Source organism: Podarcis melisellensis, assembly GCF_964234715.1.
Source record: "Podarcis melisellensis genome assembly, chromosome: 8".
In the NCBI taxonomy this organism is placed as follows: Eukaryota; Metazoa; Chordata; class Lepidosauria; order Squamata; family Lacertidae; genus Podarcis; species Podarcis melisellensis.
In genome coordinates, this window is record NC_138540.1 from 40,411,893 (window position 1) to 40,436,898 (window position 25,006).

At 44.0% G+C, this 25,006-nt stretch overlaps 1 protein-coding gene and 1 long non-coding RNA gene across 3 annotated transcripts; both read right to left on the minus strand.

Annotated features, from left to right (window-relative positions):
• Positions 1 to 3: 3 nt before the first annotated feature.
• Positions 4 to 19,211, minus strand: LOC309375769 (dual specificity protein phosphatase 22-A-like). The gene is made up of 6 exons (XM_081921677.1): positions 19,178 to 19,211; positions 17,667 to 17,749; positions 13,859 to 13,908; positions 8,888 to 8,962; positions 4,794 to 4,965; positions 4 to 1,142 (listed from the first exon to the last, which is right to left on the minus strand). Exons 3-6 carry the CDS (start codon positions 13,903 to 13,905, stop codon positions 930 to 932), a joined length of 507 nt encoding a protein of 168 aa, XP_081777803.1. The 5' UTR covers positions 13,906 to 13,908; positions 17,667 to 17,749; positions 19,178 to 19,211; the 3' UTR covers positions 4 to 929.
• A 4,305-nt stretch (positions 19,212 to 23,516) lies between these two features.
• On the minus strand, positions 23,517 to 25,006 carry LOC309375770. Of its 2 annotated transcripts, none has more exons than XR_014171029.1 (3): positions 24,818 to 25,006; positions 23,791 to 24,117; positions 23,517 to 23,618 (listed from the first exon to the last, which is right to left on the minus strand). It is a non-coding gene; the product is annotated as an uncharacterized lncRNA (long non-coding RNA). The 2 variants fall into 2 exon arrangements; XR_014171030.1 differs by having other exon boundaries at positions 23,791 to 24,121; positions 24,818 to 25,005.

Sequence of the window (25,006 nt, forward strand, 5' to 3'; positions counted from 1 at the left end):
GAATTGCTTTTAGTGCATTTTATATTTATTGGTATTTTGGAATATGGCTTTCAGCAAGAAAATACACAACTGCTAACACCAAGCTGCTGGTGTTTTGCTGGCTCTGAATGAAAAGCACTGCAAGATTCAAGCATGTCCTGGAAATTTAGTTCTGTGCAATTAAAGCCCTGTTGGATTAAAGCCCTCTTGCCACCCTAGTGCAACAAATCCACTTAAAAAAAGAAAACGAAACTGATTTTTTTGCTGTTAGGAAAGTGATGGGAAATGCTTTGAAAAGTGTGTGGTTAATGAACGATTAACAAGGAGATTTGTAAATGCCCTGCAAGCAAATAAGGAAGACTGTTTATTGTGGTATAAGCTCCCTGCAAAGAACTCAGAATGAATACTCAATAAAGATTGAATATAACTTAAGCTCTGTATAATCAGATTGAATGCTCAATAAACAGATTGTCTGGAGGACCTCAGAAATGAAAATGCCTGGACTCAAGCCAAAAGCCCTCCACGTCACTTGGGAAAGCACCCCCAATACCAATGAGCCAGTCAACTTCCATCTGCTCATCATGCTAGATTCAATGTTGTTGTGTCTCAAATTTCTCTTCCTGGAAACCTCATCTTTGGCTCTTAAACCATCATCTCACTTTCTCTCACTGACTTCAGAAAGCCCCCAATGGCTGTGCTAATCCCGACTACCAGGGGTGCAACCCAAAGAGAGACAACAGATGCTATCTAGCAAGGCCATACAACAAGCCTGTGGCAGAGGCGGGGGTGGGAAATAGAGTGAGTTTGACTCTGAACCACTGAGCGATTGCACCCACATGTCCAAGATGCAGCTGATCTATTCACTCCTCACTGTGGGTCAGAATAACTAAGCTGTGTTCTCCTTAAAGAGATAACAGGCAGAGTTCTTCCAAGTCTTTAATGAGCTTTTGCTATCTATTCATCCACCGGCTGTGGCTGCAGCTGCTGTCATAGGTAGTATGTGGCTGAGAGCTAGTTTGGCTCGGGGCATTGATCCAGCTAGTTTCTCTGAGTCCACCTTGCTGCTGGTTTGCTTTCTCTTCTTGCTGGGAAAGTAAGCACTGCAAGTCCTCTTGGTCACTGAGTGGGTTCTTGCCATACTCCTGCTGAATCCAGGCCCTGTACTGTCAAGACAAAATCCCAGAGAAGCTGCATAAGATATGAAGGATGAGCAAAGACAATGCATGCAATGCAGGTAAAACCAATTGGCACAGTGAAGTCTTTCCCAGGTTGGTGCTCTCCAGATGATTTGGACTACAACTCCCATCAGCTTCTACTGACTGGGGACCAGTGCGAGTTGTAGTCTTAAGTGTCCAGTGGGCATCAGGATGAGGAAGACTGGCCTAACAGGTGTATGTCAGAAGCACCTGGCCTTCTACAATTATGATGAAATGACAAGTGAATGCTGTAGTCTATTTTGCAAATGGATTCTCACTGCATTGTTCAAATAGCCACCTAAGTGGGGAGGTTGTCATTGCCCACAGCAGTTTCTCTGGTTTGTATCCCCTGCCTTATGTTATTATTAGCATCCTACTCAATATCTCCTCTTTCTCCCCTCCTCTCTTGTCTGCTTGCTGTGCAAAAATATGACAATTAATTATTTTTTTAAAAAAAGAAGCTGTGTTTTAAATGCAGAGTCATTGCTATTTGGTTTTGAGCAAGACATTTGAGCTAGTTAAACAGGGGGGCAGGGAAATCACACCCTGTGTGTTCAATTCAACTCAGAATAAATGTTGCAGGAACTTACCTAAAACCATGTGAGTAAAGAATTAGGAAATAATGAATACATAACCCTTACAGCTGATTCCCCACGCAGGGAGGATCCCTTGTGAGCGCCACCTCCCACGGACAGCTGTGCTAATGGTCCCCTGATCATTCATGTCCTTAAGTGGGCTACCCCCAGCCTATTGGGGGACTTCCAGTGGGATTTTTTTTTAAGATTGCATGTAATAATATATCTGCCCTCTGGGCCATGGAAATCTAATGCACAACTTTTATTCTTTTAATCAGGAAAGCATGCAATGTTTTGTTTCAAGGCGGAGGTGCAATGCTGCTAGCTAGTCACACAGTAAAAAGGAAACTTGGTTTATTTCCTATCAAGGACTTGCAAGTAAACAATGTGATCCATAACCCCAAACTGCCTCAAAGTAACCGATCCTGCATTCACGGCAAAAGTCAAGTGTCATTCTGCTTGGGTGGGTGGAGGACTCTGTTTTGCTTGCACCCTGCGTGAGACTTGGTTTTTTGTTTTACTAAGTCTTTGGCTTTCAGGGAAGTTGCCTGTTTTCTAGAGATATTTTTAATGTGTATTATTTGTTTGTTTGTTTCTTGAATGGGTGATGTTTTGCCTGCTTTTTGGTAGGTTCCGAGCTTTGCTAGTTTTTCTTCCGTGAAATGGGTATTTTGTGGTGCAACCACAACAATTCCTTAGATTTCCAAATGTGCCCGAGCCCAAAAATGTTCAAGGACCTCTGCATGTTAAACTCTCTGCTTTCTCTGCAAAATAGGTTGTGGGCAGCATACCCATACTCAGTTACCCACTGAAAGCCATGGCTATTAATTTCAATGGAGACAACCCTAAGAAAGCTATATAGACAAGAGGCCTTTGCAAGTAGCTTAGGCTTCTGGTGGAAACAGTGGCTGTCTGCTGGAATAGTTAAGCTGTGTCTCCACCTACATGCAATCTGTGTACCTGTAAATATAATGCAAACATTGCAAAGCGGGGGGGGGGGAGTCACCAGGACCAGTAGTCTCCTTCCCAAGAAAACCAAGCAAAGGGAAGCACCTGTCCCTGGAAATCTTCACAGTGAGGGTAAGCACAATGATATTGCTATTTTTATTTCTCTTATCTGCTGCTTTGGACATGCTTGTCAGTTGGAAGCCAGCCTCAAAAAAAAAAAAATATTAAATACATAAACTGCCTGAGAAACCAGAGATAAGTTGGTTGGCTTTGCCCTGTGGAGCAGAACATCAGTCCTCCACACCCAAGTCTCGCAGTCTCCGCTCACAGATATAGCTGCAGCACAGAGTGACTTTCATTTAGAACTAAAAGTGAAAGTGGTTATTGCCACTTTCTAGAGACAAGAAGAGCCCTGTTCAATCATATCAAAGGTCAGGGTTGCCACCTTTGGTCAGACCAAATAAGGGACTGGTCGGGGGGGGGAAGAATTGGGGGGCTAAAAATTACTTTACCTGGTGCAGAAGTGACTTCAAATCAATCCATTACAATTGATTTGATATGGGCATATGGGCCTACCTCTCTCTCCTCCACTGGACTAGGCCCCTGCAAACTGCTTCTCTTGCTCTCCAACCCATCACTGCTCCCCTGCCCACACAAAACCCGAGACTGCACTGTAGCAGACCTGTGCACTGCAGACCCCCTCTCTTGCTCTCTGCAACCCACCCTCTGCCTCCTGGAAGCCCACAAGCTGACCAAAAAGGCAATCAGGGACGGACCCGTTACTATTTCTGCAGCAGGCAGGGTCTCTGTCTCCAGCATCCTATAGCTACCAAATCAGCATAAAAGGGGAGCTTTTTAGCTACTGAGAAGAAGTATTCTCATCCTTTGTGCTGATTGGTGCCACAGTGAAAGGAGGTGAGTCAGCCACTGAGGATTGGCTCCTAGGGTTACTCTGGAGATGGTGCTCAGGAAGAACAATGAGTTCTTCTGTATCTTCCAAAGCTTATGTATTTAGGAGCACAGAACCATTACGTCCAAATCATTTGCCCACACACGTGCACAGAAAATAGTAGATCTAGCTGAAATACAACAAGGGATCTGTACAGATTGTTTCAATGCATCCCTTATTACTATCATTGTATAATTGTAAGATTGTTCTATAAACTTAGAAGGCTGTATAATGTTTATGACTACCATGAAGGGACCCTGCACAATTTACCACTACACCCCTTGGTGTGACATGGGAATGGATATGGTCTGGGGGGAGTTCCAAGGTCCAGGTAGAGAGGCCACATTAGGCCCTCTGGCCTGAGGTTTCCCAGCCCTGCCCTTTCACATAGAACAGATCTGCATTATGCCCCAAAACAAACAGTAGTAGAGTGAAAAGGGCCAGTTCACATCTTCAGCAACCAAACATCCTTCCTTGAGGAAATGTTCTGTTCTGCGAGGCGTCATGCCTGATGCCCAAGTCAGCTGAATTCATGGGGGATGCCCAAATCAGCTGAATTTGTGCCCTTTGGGGGAATGCCTGGCTCAAACAGTTTTTGCAAACTGTGGTACATTTTTCTCCGAAAGCAGCACCACCTCATCTTTCCACCCTTCTTCAGCCCACTCCTCAGCATGGGATATTCTCAGAATATCCTGGAGGTTCTTTATTTTAAAAGAAAGCAACAACTTTCTGAGAAGGGAAGTTAAAGCACAGGGCACTAGACCCATAAATGTTGGGAGTCAGGAGGAACCTGCGGACAGTCTCAGCTGTGAGACATGCTCACACTGGGTTTCCTTCGGGCACTGGGGGGGAAAATTGTTGCAAAGAAAAAGTACTTTCACTTGCTGTCTCACTGTTGTTCAACAATCAGCTTAGGCCCAGGACACCTTCGACGGATGGCTGTATTTTGGTATAAGCATTGTTCAGAAAATGTGAATTAGGGAGATTTGCCTATCAGTGCAAAGTGAATCTGATTCCTCTCTCATCACTGTGTGTGAGAGAGGAACAAGGAAAGAGCTAACTTTCAGCTATCTCTGAAGACATGAGCCTGTAAATGTTGCTCTGAAGTGCCAACTGGGTTAGTAGAGCAGAAGCATGAAGTCTTACCTCCTTGAGCAGAGTGACTTCATACTCCTGAAGCTGTTCCTGGAAGCCAAAGTTGGGGCTCACGTAAGAACGGACAGCTTTGGTGGCTGTCAGGCACTCTTCCCAGCCAAAGTTAGTGACCGTCATGAGATAGGCCACCAGGATGGTGGTGCTGCGAGACACACCAGCTAAGCTGTTGAGCAGAAATAAAGGAGCAATGTTTTCAGTTAGGAACAGGAGTGAAGAAAACCAGTGTTAGGATTGTACAAGACCCCCAAGTCTTGCTCCCTCCACTCTTGGACATATTCCCAAGTTTGTACATGCACTACAGCATTCATGTATCATAGAATTCAAGATGGACGCCCTCTTATCAAGTACCATTTTGCCACCTAAATGTTATGGAGGATAAGGCTATCAACGCCTGCTTAATACCACAGCTCTATTCTACCTCCTTTTTCAGAGACAGTATGCTGCTGAATACCAGTTACTAAGGATCACAAGTGGAGAGTTCTGCATGTATTCAGGTCCTGCATGTGGCCTTCCCATAGGCATCTGATAGACCACTATGGCAACAAGATACTGGACTCAATGGACTTCTGGCCTAATCCAGCAGGGCTTTTCATATTTTCTTGACTTTATTATTAGCTTTCAAAATCCTTGAGTCTTCATTTACGGTATTTATTTAGAGATTTCTAGCCCATGCGTCCAATGCCTCCCTGTGTAATATGCAGAGTCACTTACAACAGTTTAAGGTTACTGTGTTTTGTTGTTGCTGTTTATTACATTTACCAGTAACTTTATACCATTAAAAGTTTCAAAGTGACTTGACTAGCCAAAATATAACAGATAACAGCAATGTAAAACTAGGAAAAATTAAAACCACCAACAATATAAAATATATAAAATGCTCATCCGGCAACGTATTACTAAGGACAAGTCCTATCCACCCCACTAAAAGATGAGCACCCCCGTAACAGGCAAAATTAATTACCATAATCTAAGGACTGGTAAACAGTTAGGGCTTAGCCTGGTGCCTAAAGACTGACAAAAATGGTGCCAGGTACATCTCCCTCAAGAGACCATTGCCCAGACAAGGGGCCACCACTTAAAAGGCCTGTTCTCACAGGGTACTTCTAATGGCAGTTTATTGTGGACTCTGTTCTACTTAGGGCTGCAAGCTTTTTACGGTCTCCATCATCCTCATCAAAATGACATCATCCTCATCAAAATGCCAAGCAATATTATTTCTTCATTTACCTTTTCTGCCAGAAATTTGGTAAGTTAGAAAAAGAATACTCCGGAAGGAGTAAATCCAGATGAAATGGAAGGGGAGGATATGGGATGGCCTTATGATGGGGGCGCTGTTGTGTAGATGCTGCAAAAAATGGACTCCACCATGAACTGCCATGTGGCAGAACCCACAGCATCAACAACATAGATTTATAATGCCATAAAGGCAGAGGTCACAGATTAAACATGATTATTTTTTTTATTTGATTAATTTTATGACTCACTTCCCATGAGGCATATCAAAGCAATTTCAGAATTATTAGTAGTAGTGGTATTAATTTCCCGACTCGGCCTTCACTTTCAGGTCCCAGGGCAGGTTGCAACAATTTAAAAATCAGCATTAAAAACAGTTAAAACAAATGGCAGTCACAGGGTGGGTCCTGAAAACGCATGTCTCAAGTGTCAAAGGCCAGGGTAAAGAGATGCAATAAAAGCAGGCAGGCAACAATAAAAGCATATAAAGCAATTACACATATTGTTAAAACAAGGGCATTAAATATATATATATATGTGTGTGTGTGTGTGTGTGTGTGTGTGTGTGTGTGTGTGTGTGTGTGAAAAAACCATTACATGTATAAAAACTTGACATGATCTTGGTGTGACTCTTGGCTATCAAAATGAGAGACAAGCAGGGAGAAAAGGCTTTGGAATGATGGACATGGTTGATGACAGATGCTGGGAGTGGATTTGACAGTGAGAGTGGAGTGGCTCATCGCCCTTTTGAAGCCTCTACTTGGCTAATGAAGCCATTGGCTAGGATCCAAAGAATGGGGCAAAACGAAGGAGGCAGAATAGAGGAGTGTGTCTAGTCAGCAGCGGGTATCTTCATGCTCCAGCCCCACCCTCTGCAAATGGTTTCTGCACAATCCACATGATACATTGACTGGTTTATAAAATCTAAATAAATTTGCTGCAGCTTGCATAAGGAATCCTTTGGGGGGGGAGTAGCTAAAAGCTGCAACAACATGCCAAACTAATCCTTCAGTGCTAGCTGAACGGAACAAAAGCAAGACCTGCTTCTTTAGCTCAAGCCATTGGTGCTTTCAGAATTCCAACGATAACATCCAGCTTTAGAGAAAGCAAAATGTTGTTGACAGTGCAATCCTATCCATGTCCACTTAAAGTAAAAGTATGCTCACTTTACCATCTTAGAGCTCAGCAAAGTTGTTCCCTGTCCCCCAGGCATTTCACACCTCTTCCCTCCTCCATTACAACTGTTCACATCAGCACCAGCTTCAATTCATCTCTGTTTGTGTGCACACCAGGGAGCACTGACAGAGCAAAGATGTCTTTACCCCATGGCAAGAAATGAATTAGGAACCGCTTAAGGACTGCAGTCAGCGAGTCGCTCATTTGAGAAACTACAATGCCAAACAGTAGTACCATAGAACAAGAGATACATATGCATTTTGGATAATTTTGTGTGAGCATGGATGAAAAACCCAGCACTGGAATCACGGAAGTGTACAGCAAACAGTAGTATGAACACAGCCCAGGGATGCTTCCAGGCTGTTGCTATTTTCTGGTGGGACTGAATCACATATCAGCAAATTCAGGTGGTGCAAGGGAAGTTTATTTGGAGCTTCTGCACAACAAATTAGCCCCCCTAAAAAATTTAGACTCTTTGCAATAAGGAAAGTAATGGGAAGAAGCACAGAAAAGTGTGGGATAATGTTTCCTTGATGCAACAACATCTGACCTCCCCACAAACTAATCAGAATGGACTCTCAGTGACTACCGGGTGTCATCTAACCTCCCTGCAAACTTTGTACAAACAAATCAAGCTGAATGCTCAATAAATTTGTCACCTGGAAGTGGTTAAAGTCCCGCTACATTCAATACGGCTTCCTCCCGAGTATACATAGATAGGATTGCAGCCTTTATTTTTCTCCTATCTCAGCCTATATTAAACTCTAGCAAATTTGCATGACCTAAATGTATGTATATCAATCAATCAATCTCTTTATAATGATCACTGACCAGTATTCAAAAAAGAAACTTTGTACAAATTTATAAAATAAAATAAAACCATACAAAATAGAGAACCATAACAATAAAATTACTAGTAAATGTACTGTACTGTAGAACACCAGTCACAAAGAACAGAATTGTGAGTTTGCTAAAATTAGTCCCTGGTAGGTATTTAGCCATCCTGGAAGAGGTGGATGCCTTGTGATCTGGAAGCATAAAATGCATCCAAATGCCCTGGAAATTTCCAGTAAAAATGTTAGGTATATCATGAGGAGAAGAGCAATACATAGGAGCATGAGTTGTTGAATCTTCCTTCCCAATTCACATTTACATTGACGTTAGGGAATTCTTTGAAACCTCCCCTCCGGAACAGCATTTAAATGCACCAGAGTGAAGACTCTGTGGTATTTTGGAACAGAGAGCAGATAAAGATGGCTGACTGGTTTATAGGATCGAAGTACTCTGTCAATTAGCATGTTATTTGAAGTTAAACCTAGATCATTTTGGCATTCAGCATTTGCAATGTGTTGTCTGAGTATTGTTCAAGCAATTTCATTTCCCATGAAGATAAGATAACTCATGGAAAAACCCATAACGCTGCCACTTTTCAGTCAACGATTGTTTCCAGCCTGAGTGAAAATCAACCTGCAAGGTTAAGGGAGCCAGATCAGTTGAGTATGTATGTATAGTTTAGGAATGACTGCCAGCAGGTTTCTAGAGATATATAAATGTCTCTCTCTCTCTCTCTCTCTCTCTCTCTATATATATATATATATATATATACACACACATATACATATATATTATAGTGTGCTACCCATCCTGAAAAGGAAATACAGAGAAAAGCAGCTCACCAATGAATGAGACATCCTCCTCCGTGTAGCCGACATTCATGAATAAACTTGATGCACTCCTTGAAGTGTTGTATCCTGAGAGCAAAGTAGAAAAATTAGGAATTGTTTGCCCTGAACTAGAGATGAAGGTGAAATTTGATTCAGCATGTGAACCAAATCACAGCTATCCTTCAAAAAGTGTTACTCGTCCAAAATTTTGTGACGCAGTTCTCCAATGGAACAATGTTTACAAAAATGCATATATTAGGGGAAAGGGTGCAAATAAATGAAAGTATTAATGAAAATACCATACAAAGATGCATTAAATCAGGGGGAAATGCTCACAAAAATGTGAGAATGAGTAAAAACTGCATGTAAAAATGTGTTTATTAGCAGAAATTTGCTTTGACGTGCTGAATAATTTTCATGAAGGTTTTTTTTAATGCACTTGATGTGATGGTGGCAACTGACTTAATAGTGTCAGTATATTGCAGGACAGATTGAAAGTTAGAAAAGTGACAAGGAAATGCATTGGAAAATATGGAATGAATGAATGACTAATGGGAAGGTGTAACAACACCCCTCAAACAAATCAAGATGAACGTTCATTGCCATATAACCGCCCTGCAAACATATCAGAATGAATGCTCAATAAAGACCAGACCAAGTCTAACCTCTGCATTAGCTTTGTGCAAGCCAATCAGGAAGAATGCTGAATAAATTGGTCATCTGGAGAACTTAGATGGCTTTCAAATGGAAATAGACAATTTCATGGAGGAAATGAGCTTATCAGTGGCTCATAGGTGTGCTGGTAGCTAAATAGAACCTATAGAACTATACTGTCCAAGGGCAGTATAGCTGTGAATGCCAAACACAATTGCAGGAGAGGCTTGTAGGATTCCCAGAGGCATCTGGTTGGTGAAAAGGTGGCTGCTGGAATAGATGGCTTGTTGGTCGGATGAAGAAAGGAAGTGCTGTAGCTCAGTAGCAGAGCACATGAGTAGCCTGCAGAAGATCCCATGTTTAATCCCAGCATCTCCAGGTTTAGACCCCTGTCTAAAATCTTGGAAAGCCACTGCCAGTCTGACTCAGTATAAGGCAGAATTAGGCAGTATAAGGCTCAGTCCCCAAGGACGTGCTCTATGGGGAACTGACTTCAGGCTCCAGGCACATTGACAGACCAACTCTGTGTTACTAAGATGTCTGCAAATGTGACATGAAGGCTGACAACATCAGCCCTGCCCTGTGGGGATCCTTTGCAGTGCCTGGAGACAGACAGACAGGTCGTGTATCCATAGCAGTGACCAGGCGAGGAATGACTGTGAGGAGCTCAGGGAGAAGAAATGCCATGGTGCATCTGCAGCAGCACAACTAAATGCCTTGGTCTGCCCTAGCTGCAACAAAACATGTCTGTCCTGTATCAGTCTCTACAGCCACAGCAGGCGGTGCACTCCTCCATTGTCTACCGAGACAATGCCAACAAGTATAAGGCATCTGTGCAAGCCTGCACCCTCCTAAGTCTGCACACAAGGGGCACAAGATCACTGCATCACATCACTGAGAGTTATCCACACCTGCAGTCAGATCTGTGCACGTTCCTGCCCCTCCCCCTTCTCTTTCACCCTTTGGTGCCACTCCTTTGACACTGGCAAAGGAACTGACAGCACCTCCTTTGACCTTCATTTATAAAAAGGAAATGAAAGAAAAATGAAACCAAACAAAGGTGTGGGCAGCGCCAGAAGCAATGCCAGTAAAGAGGCACTCAACACTGTACGTGGCAGTCAGATTTCCTGCTTGATGATAAGCCTGATAAACTTGAAGCATGCTGAGAAAAAGGAGACTCATCCCAGGTCCTTGACACCTCAACAAAAGGTGTTTCCATTCACAGAAATAACACTCAGGTACTGTAAAATCCCCTTCTCAATTTCTTCACTCTGGCCTGATGAGAAGTGGATGACGAGGTAATGAATCCTCTCAATTTGGTAATCTATTTTTAGATCCTGAGTGCAGAATTGTTGTTTATTTAAAAGTCAAAATGGAATTGTTGTGGCTGCTGCCAATGGTGTAGTGTGGGGGAGCCATGGGGCAGTTGTCCCGCACACAACATTGTCAGGGGTGCAAAATTTCAATACCCATTGCTGCCTCAGTACAGCTGCCCACTTTCGTCCCTGGGCTCCATTGAAAACGGCTTCTCCATGAGAACCAGAAAGTGACCTTTCCATACAACAGAGTGACTCTTCTTTTCTTATCTCTGAGGCTGCAATATCCTGGGTGATGTTGACACCATTAGGCAGTTCAGCGCACATGCATACTCTGTCCATTTCCCTCCCTCCTACCCACCCGCTACCCACAGCCTCAGGATCTGGCTACCCACACTACACCACTTGTTGCTGCTGTTCTTGTTGTTGTAATAATAATTAATTTTCTTCTCTGCAGGATGCACGCACTTTTTATTTCAGGCATTTTAAGTGAGTTTTTCTGATGAGAAGGCTAGTTTTAACTGATCTTAAGATATACTAGCAACCTCATACCCATTGTTGCTCAGGAATTCTAAAAAACCAGTGCAGTTTTGAAATCCTTGGTTAAAATATCAGTGCAGTTTTGAAATCCTTGGTTAAAATCAGTGCAGTTTTGAAATCAGTGGTTACAATCAGTGCAGTTTTGAAAGGTTCAAGCCCACCATCTTGATTCCAAATGGCACCCAATTGTATCTCAGCATAGACAAAAACCCACTCTTCGATCTCAGGAACTAGCATGTAAAATTAGATGATGATAACTTAGAAGAGGTCCAGATGCATAGCAAACAAGCAACTTTCCACAATATGCAGTTCATGCTACATTCCTATTTTACCCAAATACATATTAAGTGGTACATGCATTATTAAAATAAATAAATGACCCTACAGCAGTGTGTGCGGGACGCAGGTGGCGCTGTGGGTTAAAGCCTCAGCGCCTAGGACTTGCCGATCGAAAGGTCGGCGGTTCGAATCCCTGCGGCGGGGTGCGCTCCTGCTGCTCGGTCCCAGCGCCTGCCAACCTAGCAGTTCGAAAGCACCTCCGGGTGCAAGTAGATAAATAGGGACCGCTTACCAGCGGGAAGGTAAACGGTGTTTCCGTGTGCGGCTCTGGCTCGCCAGAGCAGCGATGTCACGCTGGCCACGTGACCCGGAAGTATCTCCGGACAGCGCTGGCCCCTGGCCTCTTAAGTGAGATGGGCGCACAACCCCAGAGTCTGTCAAGACTGGCCCGTACGGGCAGGGGTACCTTTACCTTTACCTTACAGCAGTGTGTAGTTTTCTCTGTTTTTCTTCTTCTTACAGGAGTAGCACCTGTTGTGCCATGAATTATAAAATGTTTCATAACCCCTGGTTGGAAGTTGGTTAGTCTTAAACAAGCTATAGTTAAGATTAACCACAGTTTGGAAGACACAACAAACATGGCAGGGGAGAAGCTTCCAGTCTCCTGGTGGTAGGGCTGAAGGAGAAAAGGAGGAAGTGTGAGAGCAGAGGCTACTTGTGGGTCTTTTCCATCATGATCAGACATAGCACCCTTTATCTGCCCTACTCTACTCATGACCAGAATGGTTAAAGCACCTCCACATGGTTTTTCCTCCACTCTTTCACTGCAAGTTTCTGAATGTTGTGAATGTACAAAATGGTACATTCATCATTCTGGATCAATTTGCAAGGAGGAGGAGGAGGAGGAGTTTGGACTTGATATCTCGCCTTTCACTCCCCTTAAGGAGTCTCAAAGCGGCTAACAATCTCCTTTCCCTTCCTCCCCCACAAGAAACACTCTGTGAGGTGAAACAAAAAAAATTCCTTCCAGTAGCACCTTAAAGACCAACAACTTAAAGACTCTGTGAGGTGAGTAAGGCTGAGAGACTTCAGAGAAGTGTGACTAGCCCAAGGTCACCCAGCAGCTGCATGTGGAGGAGCGGGGAAGCAAACCCGGTTCACCACATTACGAGTCCACCGCTCTTAACCACAACACCACGCTGGCTGTGGTTAAGGCTGTAGTTAAGATCACCGAGGCTGTGATCTTGCAGGTGTGGCATTAAAACCCTCTTGGAAAGCAAGAGTGGGTGGTGATGGGTCACAACCCCCACTTTCAGCCCACTAACTATGGGTCATTCCAAGTCACCCAGTCTCATCTGGACTCTTGGGGGGGGGACCTTTCTAAGTTCACCAGGATTGTGAAATTCAGAGTCTAATGCAATGTGCAGAAAATAACCCCTTAAGAGCAAAACTTCCTTCCTGTGGCCCATTGCTTAGAGGCATGTTATGATTGAAAGAAAAAGAAATAAGAAGGGAAGAGAATAAACAAAACACCCTCTCCCCCCCCAAAAAAAACTTGCTGGAGCAGGACTTTCTTGTCAAGCTTCTCAGTCCCCTCAGAGGGAACCTTTAGCTCAGGGAAGGGGCCCTTTCATCTGAGGGGGTAGCTTTTCAGTTGACATTGAGACACTGAATCCTGTGCCCATAAAAGAAAAGAGATCAGGTCATGCTTTGTCTTGGGGGTAAAGAACCATTTTCAGCCTGAGGGCCACATTGCCTTCTAAGCAAACTTCTGGGGGCCACATGCCAGTGATGGGCAGGGCTGGAGGCAAAAGTGGGTGGAGCAACAAGTGTGAATTTTCCTTTTTTACAGACAGCTAGTTTCTACACACTTTCACACTGTCCTCCATTCAGCGAAATGAAGGGCAGTGTCAGAGTTCAAGGACAAATTCGAGGTTAAGCACTCAGGCAGAGTCAATGAGTGAATGATGTGGTCTAAGGAAATGAGGGCATGGCCAGGGAGAGGCTTCGAGGACCACATTCAGGGCCCAGCCTGAGGTTTCCCATCTCTGCTCCATGCACTAACATAAGATGGATCAGTGTGTTGATTACAAAACCGGTTTCTCTGATGAACAAGTGAGGAAAACAGGATTGCTCTCCAGGAAAGCTAGCATGTTTTCATTGTATACAGGCTGAAAACCCTGAGAGAACTTACAGGTTTTGATTTGAAGAGTCTGAGGCTGATATGCAGAGGTAGGTCATGTCCTGTGAAAAAAGAGACAAAATTTACAAGGGACTTGTGCATTCCACTTCATGCAGGAGGCACAGCACAGTAAACAAATGGCGGGACATCTGCTATTGTTCTGTGATAGTCCTCAGCGTAACCTCAGATTTGTTATTTGCACTTAGCACAACCTCATCTGATTAAGAGCCAAACAACTCATTATCTTGGAGCTCCATTTTAGAAATGTGTACTGACCACGAGATTCAGTTCAGACCACAGCATTGTAAAATAAACTTGAGTTGGCTTAGACTAAATTGGAGACTACCTGGTCCAGCTCTGGGTTCAGATTCTGCTTCATTCCCTCCACCACCAGGCACGACTGGGGAATCAAAACATGGCCACAACTTTTTTTCCCCTTTTGAAAGCCACCCAGAGTGGCTGGGGTAACCCATTCAGATAAGAGGCATATTATTATTATTATTATTATTATTATTATTATTATTATTATTATTATTACCCACAGAAGTGGGTAAAATTTGCAGACATAGTAACCCATCCAGGTTCAGGGGTACTTCTGTTGGACAACTCTAAAATGTTGTCATTTGAAAAATAATAATTGTGGCACTATGGAAAACAGCACTATTTGTAAGTCTGGACCATTGAGGTGCTCCAGGGCTCCCTGCTTCAAACTGTGCCCCTATGATGCTTTCCCTTTTCAGAGCCCCAGCATGACAGGTAATTATGCCCCAAAACTGCATTACGCCCTCTGCACCAGATTGATGGAAGAGTTCTGATCAGATGCAGCCAGCCTGATGGAAGAGTTCTAGGAAACATAAAACCTTGCTCACTGTTTTATGATGCTTTAATCAGCCCCAATGAAGATGGTTGCTGTCAGATGACCTGTTAGTTGAGCATTAACCCTCCCTGATCTCTTTGCACTAGGTCTGCGAGGGTGCTAAGCAACATCAACTGCATTCCTATTTGTTTTCAGGGAGGTTAGAATTGTACATTTGGAAGGGATCCCAGGGGCCATCTAGTCCAAACCCCCTGCAATGCAGGAATCACAGTTAAATGTCGTTGTCAAGCAAATATCCCAGGCATTCCACTGCATCTTCCCATCACTTTTCTCATCCCCATAAGCCTAATGCTATGGTGGAACAGGTTTGCTGTGCAAGAGCACCGAATCAGCTTAAATGTGAAACCTGAATACAGTTGTACCTTGGATCCTGAATGTCTTGCGAGTCAAACATTTTGGCCCCCAAACGCCGCAAACCTGAAAGTGAGTGTTCCAGTTTTGTGAACGTTCTTTGGAACCCGAACGTCCAATGGGGCTACCGCAGCTTCTGATTGACTGCAGGAGCTTCCTGCAGCCAATTAGAAGCCTTGCCTTGGTTTCCAAATGTTTTGGAAGTCAAACGGACTTCCGGAATGGATTCTGTTCGATTTCTGAGGTACCACTGTATCTCCAGCTCAAAGGACCTCAGGTGGCAGGTGATTGTGGAGAAAGCTCTCTCTCTTCCCAAGACCCTGGATAGCTGCCACCAACTATCTGTTCGTAAGTAGACAATACAGGGCTGGAGAAGCCCATGGTTTGTGCTGCCATATCACAGCTTCCTATGTTCAGATGCAGAAAAAGAGAGAGGGCACTGATATAATCCAAATTAACCATCAAGCTAAGCACACCACAGAGCAGAGGCCTCATCCAACTTGAGTCTACCTGCTGCTGCTGCTGCACAATTTTCAGATTGTTTTCTATTGGACCAAGTCATTCCCATCTTGGTTCATCTATACGTAGGTTGTTGCTTTTTTTTTTAAGGGGGGGGGACACAACACCACTAGTATCAAAAATACTTTTTGCGGACAGTGTTGCAACACGTTTGCAACAGTAAAATCTTCCAGGCAGTTGCTAACCTCTCCCTCTCCCTCTCCTGTCCTCACCCCACCTCATCCTTCCCAGGCAAACACACAACAATACACATCAGGATTAATTGCTCTTCTCCACTGAAGCTTCCTCCCACCCCTGCTCACTACCAGAGATGGGACAAACCCCCCACGCCACCCCCATGCACACTCTCTCAGCATTTGCTGGAGGGCTAGGCATGGGAAAGGAGCTTGACTCTGCAATTCTTTTTGCCAGAGTGACAAATTGCTCAATGCACCCGTGTGTTTCCAGTTCCCCTTTTCTCCCTGGCCTCATTCACTCCATCATGTTGTAAGACCTCTGCGACCATTTGCCATCTGTCTGGCAAGTCTGCAGAGATGCGGTCCAAGCAGCTGCGGCTTTGGTGAGCGGTTTTTGCTCCCTGCATTTGATCCCCCCCCCCCTTGATGACATTAGTCAGTATCTCTTACCAAGAAAATGGCTTTCATGGAGTTCATTTTCAAAATAAATACATACTGTATTTTCTTGGGAAGCAAAGCAGCATGTATCGCCTGGGCAAATTCACCCACCCAGAACAACACCGTCAGTACACACACACACACACACACACACACAACTCTCTACAGCTGTATTCAGTCATGCGGTTTATTGCATTAGTTTTACTAGTTACAATGCTAGCGCCTCTATCCTGATTTCTAACATGTCTTTTAGGCTACATTCACTCTATAAATTTAAAGTGCTGTCATGCCACTTTAAACAGTCATGGCTTGCTCTAAGGAATTCTGGGAGGTGTACCTTGCCCTAAGGAATTCTGGGAGGTGACCCTTTCCCTTCAAGTGCTGAGAGCTGTTAGGGGAACTCTGATTCCCCTCACAGAACTACAATTCTCAGAGTTCCCTGTGAAGAGGAGTTGATTAGTAAACCACCCCAGATTTCTTTGGTGGAACTATGACTGTTAAAGTGGCATCACAGTGCTTTAAATACAAGGTGTTAGTGTGGCCCTGGAAACAGCTAACACAGAAATGAGCACTAAACAGCTGCTAGATTTCCAGAAGTGGTTCTTCGGCTGTGTGAAGTATCACATAAAGTGTGAAAATTATCTGGTAAGGAAACATCAGGGAAGCAGAATAAACTGCTATTAGCAGCAGCTGCATCAGAACATCAGAAGGTGCCTTGTATCAAGTCAGATAATTGGCGCATCTAGCTCAGTATTGTGTTCTCGAAGCTACCAGCATGAGTTTGACCAAACTGCGGGAGGCAGTGGAAGACAGGAGTTCCTGGCATGCTCTGGTCCATGGGGTCACGAAGAGTCGAACACGACTAAACGACTAAACAACAACAAGCTCAGTATTGCCTACATTTAAATTGGAGAAATGCTAGCCAATCATAAAATCACAGGGTTGGAAGGGACCCTGAGGATCATCTAGTCCAGAGGTTCTCAACCTTTTTGAGTCCACGGCTCCCTTGACCAACTGCATTCTTTCTACAGCACCCCAGTATGACCAGTGGTCGTGGATAATGGAAGCTGTAGTCCAGCAACATCTGGAGGGATGCAGATTCCCCATCCCTACACTGGGCAAATCTGGCATTACACGACAACTGAAAGCAAGATTTGTTAATGCACAGTATGTGGAGGGAGGGAGGGAGGGTTGGGAAACCTGGCATAATCATTTCTGTAATTGCACTGCCCTCTACTGGCTTGTGAAATTTCATAACTTCACCACAGAAATAATTACCTTCATGCATTCACATTTTAGCTGGGGAAGCCAAAGAAATATGAATGAATGGGGTGGCAAATGGCCTGCAGCTGGGGTCCCTAAAGCATTTTACATATTTTCCAGCTGTCATGTTTTAAGTAATTGGATTCCTTCTTATTGCTATGAGCCAAGATGCTCCACATTTCCTCTCCGTACTCACTTCCAGCACAGGCTTAGCATTGTTATGAACCGACAAGATGTGTGTGATCCCATTCTTCACTAAGTTCTCTTTGTCCTCAGAATCTGGAAAGAAAGAGAGACTTCTAAGATCCAAGATGAATAAAAAGGCGCATTAGTTCATAACCCTTGCTTTATTCCAGCAAAAACCAAAACAAGATGTTGCATAGAAAGATGTGTGTAAACTTTCTCCCATTTTTTTAAGGGAAAAGCAGCCTCTGGAAGCTGCAGATTTATCACCAGAAAAGTGCTATGGAGGACTTGACCCTTTCCCTTCTAGCCAATCCAAAATCTCCCTCAAGAAAAGATATAGGTACTTATGTGTAGCATCTACTTTGGTCCTTGTGTTCTTAAGCAAGGATTTGCCCACATTTGGACATTATTTAGCTGTTCATCCACTTCTCCACCTCCTGTTGAATTAAACCACAGCAGTCCACCCACACATATATTAGGAGCAACTTCAGTCTTTCCCATTCGCAACAGGAGGCATTCTGTCTTGTGATTGTCCCCACCTTCTAATCTGTTGATTCTAATATGTGGGCTGATTTTATTATTATTTTTTCTAGTGTGTACGTGTTTGCAAGGGGACTGGTTGGCTTTTAATGCTGTTGAGTTAATTGGTTGTGTGATTTTTATTTTGCATTTTTGTTCTTGTTTTCTCGTTTTGAGAATACTGTATACGGCCCTTTGGGAAAAGCACTTGATAAGCGGTGTATAAATAATGTAAATAAACAACTACAGATTAAACTAACTATGAAGAAATTATGAACATGCACTCTTGCTTTATAACATTAAATCATGTGGATGGATCCAGCCCCAGATTAAGACCGTTAGTGTTACTGTAAATAGTGGGTAGACATAGCAGACGACACAGCGATTCTTCAAACAGCTCTTGTTTATTCACAGGCAAGAACTGAACTGAACTGAACTGAAGGGTTCAGCCAGCCTGCTTATATAGAGCTCCACTACAATGCAACTGTAACAACTTTCTGTAACTATCCAATCACTGAACATCACTTTCAATCCCTTATTTGCATATGTGGACCTGAGTGAAAACTATCTACAGTATCCCCCTGCTGGCCCAGGCTGAGAACTTCAGTACATAACACTTAGAAGCACTGATAATATTGTTGTGCCCTCACCGCCCCATATGTAACTCAAAATAAAAGCAATGCTAAACCATACAATGAATTTTTGTTTTTCAAAATGGTACAGAACTTACCTGTATGTTAAAATGGCACATTTGCCTTGTGAAACACATGGTTCCCTTGCATTATATCCACCTATGTTAGTAGGACACTTCCTGGCCTTGGTGGGGATAAGTAATAATACAGTACTCCTAAATCTATAACCATACATACACCATGCAAAGATGAAACCAGCTCATCATTCCACAGTTGTACTAGATTCTAGGAGGAGGAGGAAGCAGCCGCCACATACACTGCTCATAATCAACATCTGCTAGGAGACAGGCACAGTTTGAAAAACACTTACCCCTGATGTTTCCAAGGTACAGCCCCCCCCCACAACCTGAAAATAAGCCAAGAAAAATAATTAGTGCTGCAGGCACTGTCCCTTGTGAACAAGATCCTCCTGGGCTTATTTTATTTATTTCATAAAATTGATTGTAAAACAAAAAAACAAGCAAACCTCAAAAAGGTTTACAAAAAGATAAAACAAGAAAACAAAAGAAAATATAACAATATTTTAAAACATACAGAAAATTAAATTACTAAAAATAATAATTAAAATTCACACTTTCTATGCATCTGGGTAGGCTTAACAGTAATGTTTTTTTAGAGGAAAAGAGATGGAAGTATCTGCCTATTTTTGTACTCTTCATTTCTCATTTTTCCAATCTTAAATTCAATTCTCCACATTTCTGCAAGAATGGTCTCATTTTTAAAAAAAAATCAAAATCTCATGGAAATTCTTCCACATTTGGGGAAGAATTTCTCCTGGCACATTTTTGCACCCAGTTTTGAGTCACATACATGCTTTTGCATGCAAGTGCTCATAATGCACTTTGGTATATGTCCATTAATGTATTCATTTTTATATTGTTCTCATGTTGTTTCAGGAAGTGCGAATTTGATAAGTTCAGCTTTAAATGTGAATCACTAAATGTGATGTAGATCACTGAATGATTTGCAGTAGACCAACATGAATTTCTCCTCCCCCTCCCCTCCCCACCCAATTCTTTAACCATTGCAGTAACTTCCCAGTCCTCAAACTCGGCTTCTGAAATGAAGAAAGCATGAGAGGAGAGAATTCTGAACAGATTTGGGGGGCAGGGCTGTAGCTCAGAGGCAGAGCATCTGCTTTGAATGCAGAAAGTCCCAGATACAACCCTCAGAATCTCCAGGCATGGGCGTAGCCAGGATTTTTTTTTGGGGGGTGGACTTCCATTACTGGGGGCAGAACTGACGTGATTGGTTAGTTAAGTATTTCTATTGTTTTACTTGATCGGGGGAGGCAGCTGCCCCCCCCCAGGATACGCCCATGTCTCCAGGTAGGGGAGGGAAAAGCTTCTTGCCTGAAACCACGGGAACCTGCTGCCAGTCAGTGTAGATCAGCCAGAGCTAGATGCACACATGATCCAACTCTGCGTATCTATCTATCTATCTATATCTATCTATCTATCTATCTATCTATCTATCTATCTATCTATCATCTATCTATCTAATCTATCTATGCCAGCTTCCTATGAGAGGACTGTGAGCTCAGTTCTAGGACAGGGGCATAGATTTGGTGCCTTTTAAAAAGCAGCATTCTGAATCCTTCGTCCACTGCCAGCCTCAGAAGGAACACACCAAGCGCCAGGCAACCTAAACATCAAGCCTTCCCGGCGTGACCTTTCAAACAGACACGGCTTGGCTTCACACCAGCAGCAAGGGTCTGCTGCAGCCCAGAGACGCCATGGCTCTGTTTTGCGTTTCTATAGCAGCCAGCGCAGATCTTCCAAACAACTCCACTACGAGAGACGGCATCCAGAGCAGGCACACACAAGGGTGCTATTTTTAAATGCTTAGCTCGAGACATCTGAACAAAACAGGCCCCCTCTCTCTCACTCCTTCCTCCTGCTCTGAAGAGCAAAGAACAATTACAACGTGCTGTGTTCCCCGCCTGCCTCCTAAGAAAACGAACTTGGGCAGTGTGGTAATTCGTCTTGCAAAGCGCATTGAAAAACGGAAAACCCTTTCGTCTAACAGGTTTTTCGTCTTGCGAGGCATTCGTCTTGCGGGGCACCACTGTACTAACTGAGCCAACTCAGCCAACTAGTTTTGCCCCCATCCTCCTTCCTGCTGTGTTCTACAAGGGCAACATTGAGGCTAAGGAAGATGAAGCTGACAGGCACCCTCCTTGAACTGGTTGGAAGTAGGAATGCAGGCAAGCAGGAGCAGGCTGATTTTGGTGGGACAGTGTCCCATTTGCCCAAATAGACCTGCCTCTGCTGAATATCCTGCCTACCGTTGCAGGAAAGTGAGCCAGCCAGCTGAGAAAACCTCTTGTCCGCAATTATTTCAATCCAGAAACAGGGAGGTCGGCAGTCTCTGATTTGAGCAGGCATTTTTATCTGGGTCAGAGGATCTAATTTTAATTCAGTAAAGCTGTGACTTTCCCTGTACAGGCAGTAAACTGATCCCACTGCCAGGCACCCAGCTGCATGTTAAACAAATAGTTCTTCAGTGAGTTGTTGTTGTTGTTAAAAAGAATACCAACCAATATTGCTGAATGTCTTCTGATAAAAACAGGAGGCTGCAGCAAGTGTAAGTGGGGTGGAAGGCTCACCAAATGGGAAAGGTAAACTGGAGGGAGTTGGTGGCTCTCTGGCAACACAGACCAATAGTTTAGTAATCCTTCTAACATCCCTGCTAAGTAGGCCATTGTTGTTATCGCTCATATTGCAGACAGGGAAGGCTGAGGGAGTATAGCTTGCTTGGGGCCACTGTAAATTCTTCACAGTAGGCAAGTATTCCTCTGAATTACCATTTGCTGGGAATCTCAAAGAGAGAGAGTGCTGTTGTGTTCAGGTCCTGCTTGCTCGCTTCCCAACTGGGGTATCTGGTTGGCCACTGTGAAGACAGAGTGTTGGACTTGGTGGGCCCTTGGCCTGATCTAACGGGGGTCTTCTTATGTCATGAAAATTTGAACTAGTAGCTTCTCAGCTCATCCTTCCATTCAGTGCTCTTCGGTGGAGCAGCTGGATAAATTTACACGATGGACTTAATGGTCTTACAGCGATGATCAGGTGCGCTGCTTCAGTTGTGGAGCTGACAGTCAATGCTTCTTTTCCCTCTACCCTGCTGCTCCATGGCTTACAACTACCTCTGCATCCCTGATATGTTAGAGCCATGCTCACCAAGGACCATGTGAAAATTGCTGATGGTTTACTGCTGAATGTTTTTTCTGTCTGTTGTAGCAGTTGTGATGCACTGTGCTCGATACTGTATGGTTTTTAATTGTATTTTTATTGCTTGCTTCATTCATTCATTCATTATTGCATTTATATCCCACTTTCTTTTTCTTCAGAGAGCTCAAGGTGGCTAACATGGTCCTCCCTTCTCCATTTTTTTATTCTTACAACAACCCTGCGGGGTAGGTTAGGCCCAAGGTCACCCAGTGAGCTTCAGTTCCTTGAACCCTGGTCTTTCTGGACATTCTGAGCACTGACTCAGTGTTTACTTTTTTACATTATATACTATTGTATTACAATTTGCAATCAATCAAACTGAATTTCTAATGAAAGAAGCAATAAACATACAATTGAAAATCAATATGACTACTCAATGCAAACATGCTTTAAAAGACTACCTGAGTGAAGTTTCTGGACCACTGGTGGTCCACAGTTTGAAAACCCCCGTGTTTAAGCAAAAAGCCACCAAAAAAGTCTGTTTTTCCACCCCGGTTAAAAATATGAAAGTGTGCACCAGGCATAGGCAAACTCGGCCCTCCAGATGTTTTTGAGACTACAACTCCCATCATCCCTGACCACTGGTCCTGTTAGCTAAGGTTGATGGGAGTTGTAGTCCCAAAACATCTGGAGGGCCAAGTTTTCCTATGCCTGGTGTGCATGCTCAGACTCACTTAAATCACAGCCACATTAATGGATAATTAGAATTTGCTGCTGCTGCGGTGTTAACACATACCCGACAATAATGAGCCAATTTTTAAGGTAAAAATAATAAAAACGTCTACATGCCTACCTGGCTGCCACAAGATTATAAAGTGTTTTTAAAAAGGAAAGGAAGGGAGGACACTGGGATGGCCAGCATCAAGCCTGTTCAGCCCCAGCATACAGTGCCTGTTTGCTGCTGCTTCCATCCTCGTCATGGGTAGGTAGGGGAGGGCAGGAGACTGGACTTTGGCCCTGGGGTGCGGCCCTGCTGTGCCACCAGCTGCTCCACAACCACTCAAACTGAGCCTTATTTCTTTGACATAAATTGCTTCACTGCAGACTTCGCCAGCCTGGTCCCTTCTCGATTTTGGGGGACTACCAAGTCCCATCAGCCCCAGTCGTGCTAGTGCGGTCTCATTGGCCAAGTGGACAGCCAGGACCCAGGAGACCAGGGTTCAAATCCCACTCAGCCATGAAACTCATTGGGTGACCTTGAAGACCAGTCCCTCTCAGCCTAACCTACACCACAGGGTTGTGGTGGGGATTTAATGAACAGGGGGAGAACCATGTAAGCCAGCTTGAGCTCCTTGGAGGAAACAATGGGATATAAATGCAACAAATAAATAAAATAAAATAAAATAAAATAAAATACTACCTTACCACCCCCATTCCCACTTTTTGCTAAGTTGCAATGAACCCCAAGGATTGTACCTTACTCATACCGGTCCCCATGCCACCTTTGAGTTCCTCAGCAGGCAGGCTCACACACAAAACCCACAGTTGCTCATTCCAGTTTCCCTTTTTGTCACCAGGGCACTGCAAAACAAGGAGAGAAAAGGGAGGGAAACACCCTTATAACTGAGACTTGCTTTCCTCCTCTGACTCATTCCGAAAGGTGCGTTTATCTGCTGAGGAGTGTTATGGGCCAGGAAGAGCATGCGCTGGTTATTATGAGGTGGGGACTTGCAGGAAATCTCCGTACACTTACCAGCTCTGCCGCATCTGAAGCGGGAGGACAGAGTACCAGGCAGGAACTGACACACACAGAGAGAGAAGCAGCGGCGATAATATTAAGGGTCACAACAGGACACGGAGGAATGGGGACTCGGGATTCTCACCAAGATCTGCAGATCTTACGTCACCAGCTGTGACATGGGATCCTTGGTCAGTTGCTGGCGGATTCCTGTGTGGGGCATCGATGCTTGTCACACAAACACACACACTCCCCTCCCATCTCTGCTTCATGAGTCACTGTGCTACAGCTGTTGCTGCCAAGTGAAATGTCTAACATACTGTTGCAATGCAGAGGTTCTGCCTTACTGAAAAAGACAAAAAGAGGGGAAATCAACATCACCCTAAACAAACTTTGGAAGGGGGGGGCTTTAATGGAAACAGCCGTCCCCCAGACTTTGCTTATCACAGAAACCCTTCAAAATCTGCACTTCTCTGGATTTTGCACCGCAGCTACCCAGCCCAATAATGTGTGCAGACATTGCATTGTGTGCAGGCTTGAGTCAATGTATATGTTGATATTAGGGGCTCCCCCCCCCCCGCTTGCTCTGCCCACCAACTCTGCCTACCCATTTGCCAGCCACCCTTCCCCCACCCCTGACCAAACACTGCTCCCTTTACCCCTCACCCATCCCCTTGCCTCCCCCCCACCCCAGTTTGCTCCCAGCTCCATTCTCTTTTAAAGGAGGGAAGAGGCACTTCACAGAGTGACTTGCTAAACCACTCTGTGAAGCACCTCCCACTTCCATTTAACCTCCCTTACATTTTTATGTATAAAGGAAGAAAAGTCATGTACAAAAAAAAATGCATTGTATTGGGGTTTTGTTTTGTTTTTTGCAAAAATGTGTATACTTTGCATACAAAAATGTGTTAGGGGGGAATAGGTTGGAATTAAAAATATATCTTTTTTAAAAAAGACAATTGCAAACTGATGCAGAAATGCGGAAAACTGAACTTAGGTTTGGAAAAATGAGAAAGTAAAATTGTCATTTGCCCATTCCTACCTCTCAGGTAAAGGCTCCAGTTCGGCTGCTCTGGAGTCGTGCGAGGAGCTTCCTCTGAGACGGCAGCAAAGCGTCATCCGCCAGCAGAGGCATCAGCTCCTTTCTGCTGCAGTCATGCTTTCTTTGGCCAAGATACCTTCATTCATTCCTTGCTTGCATCTCTCCAAAGCCAGCCTCCAAAGAAAGGAA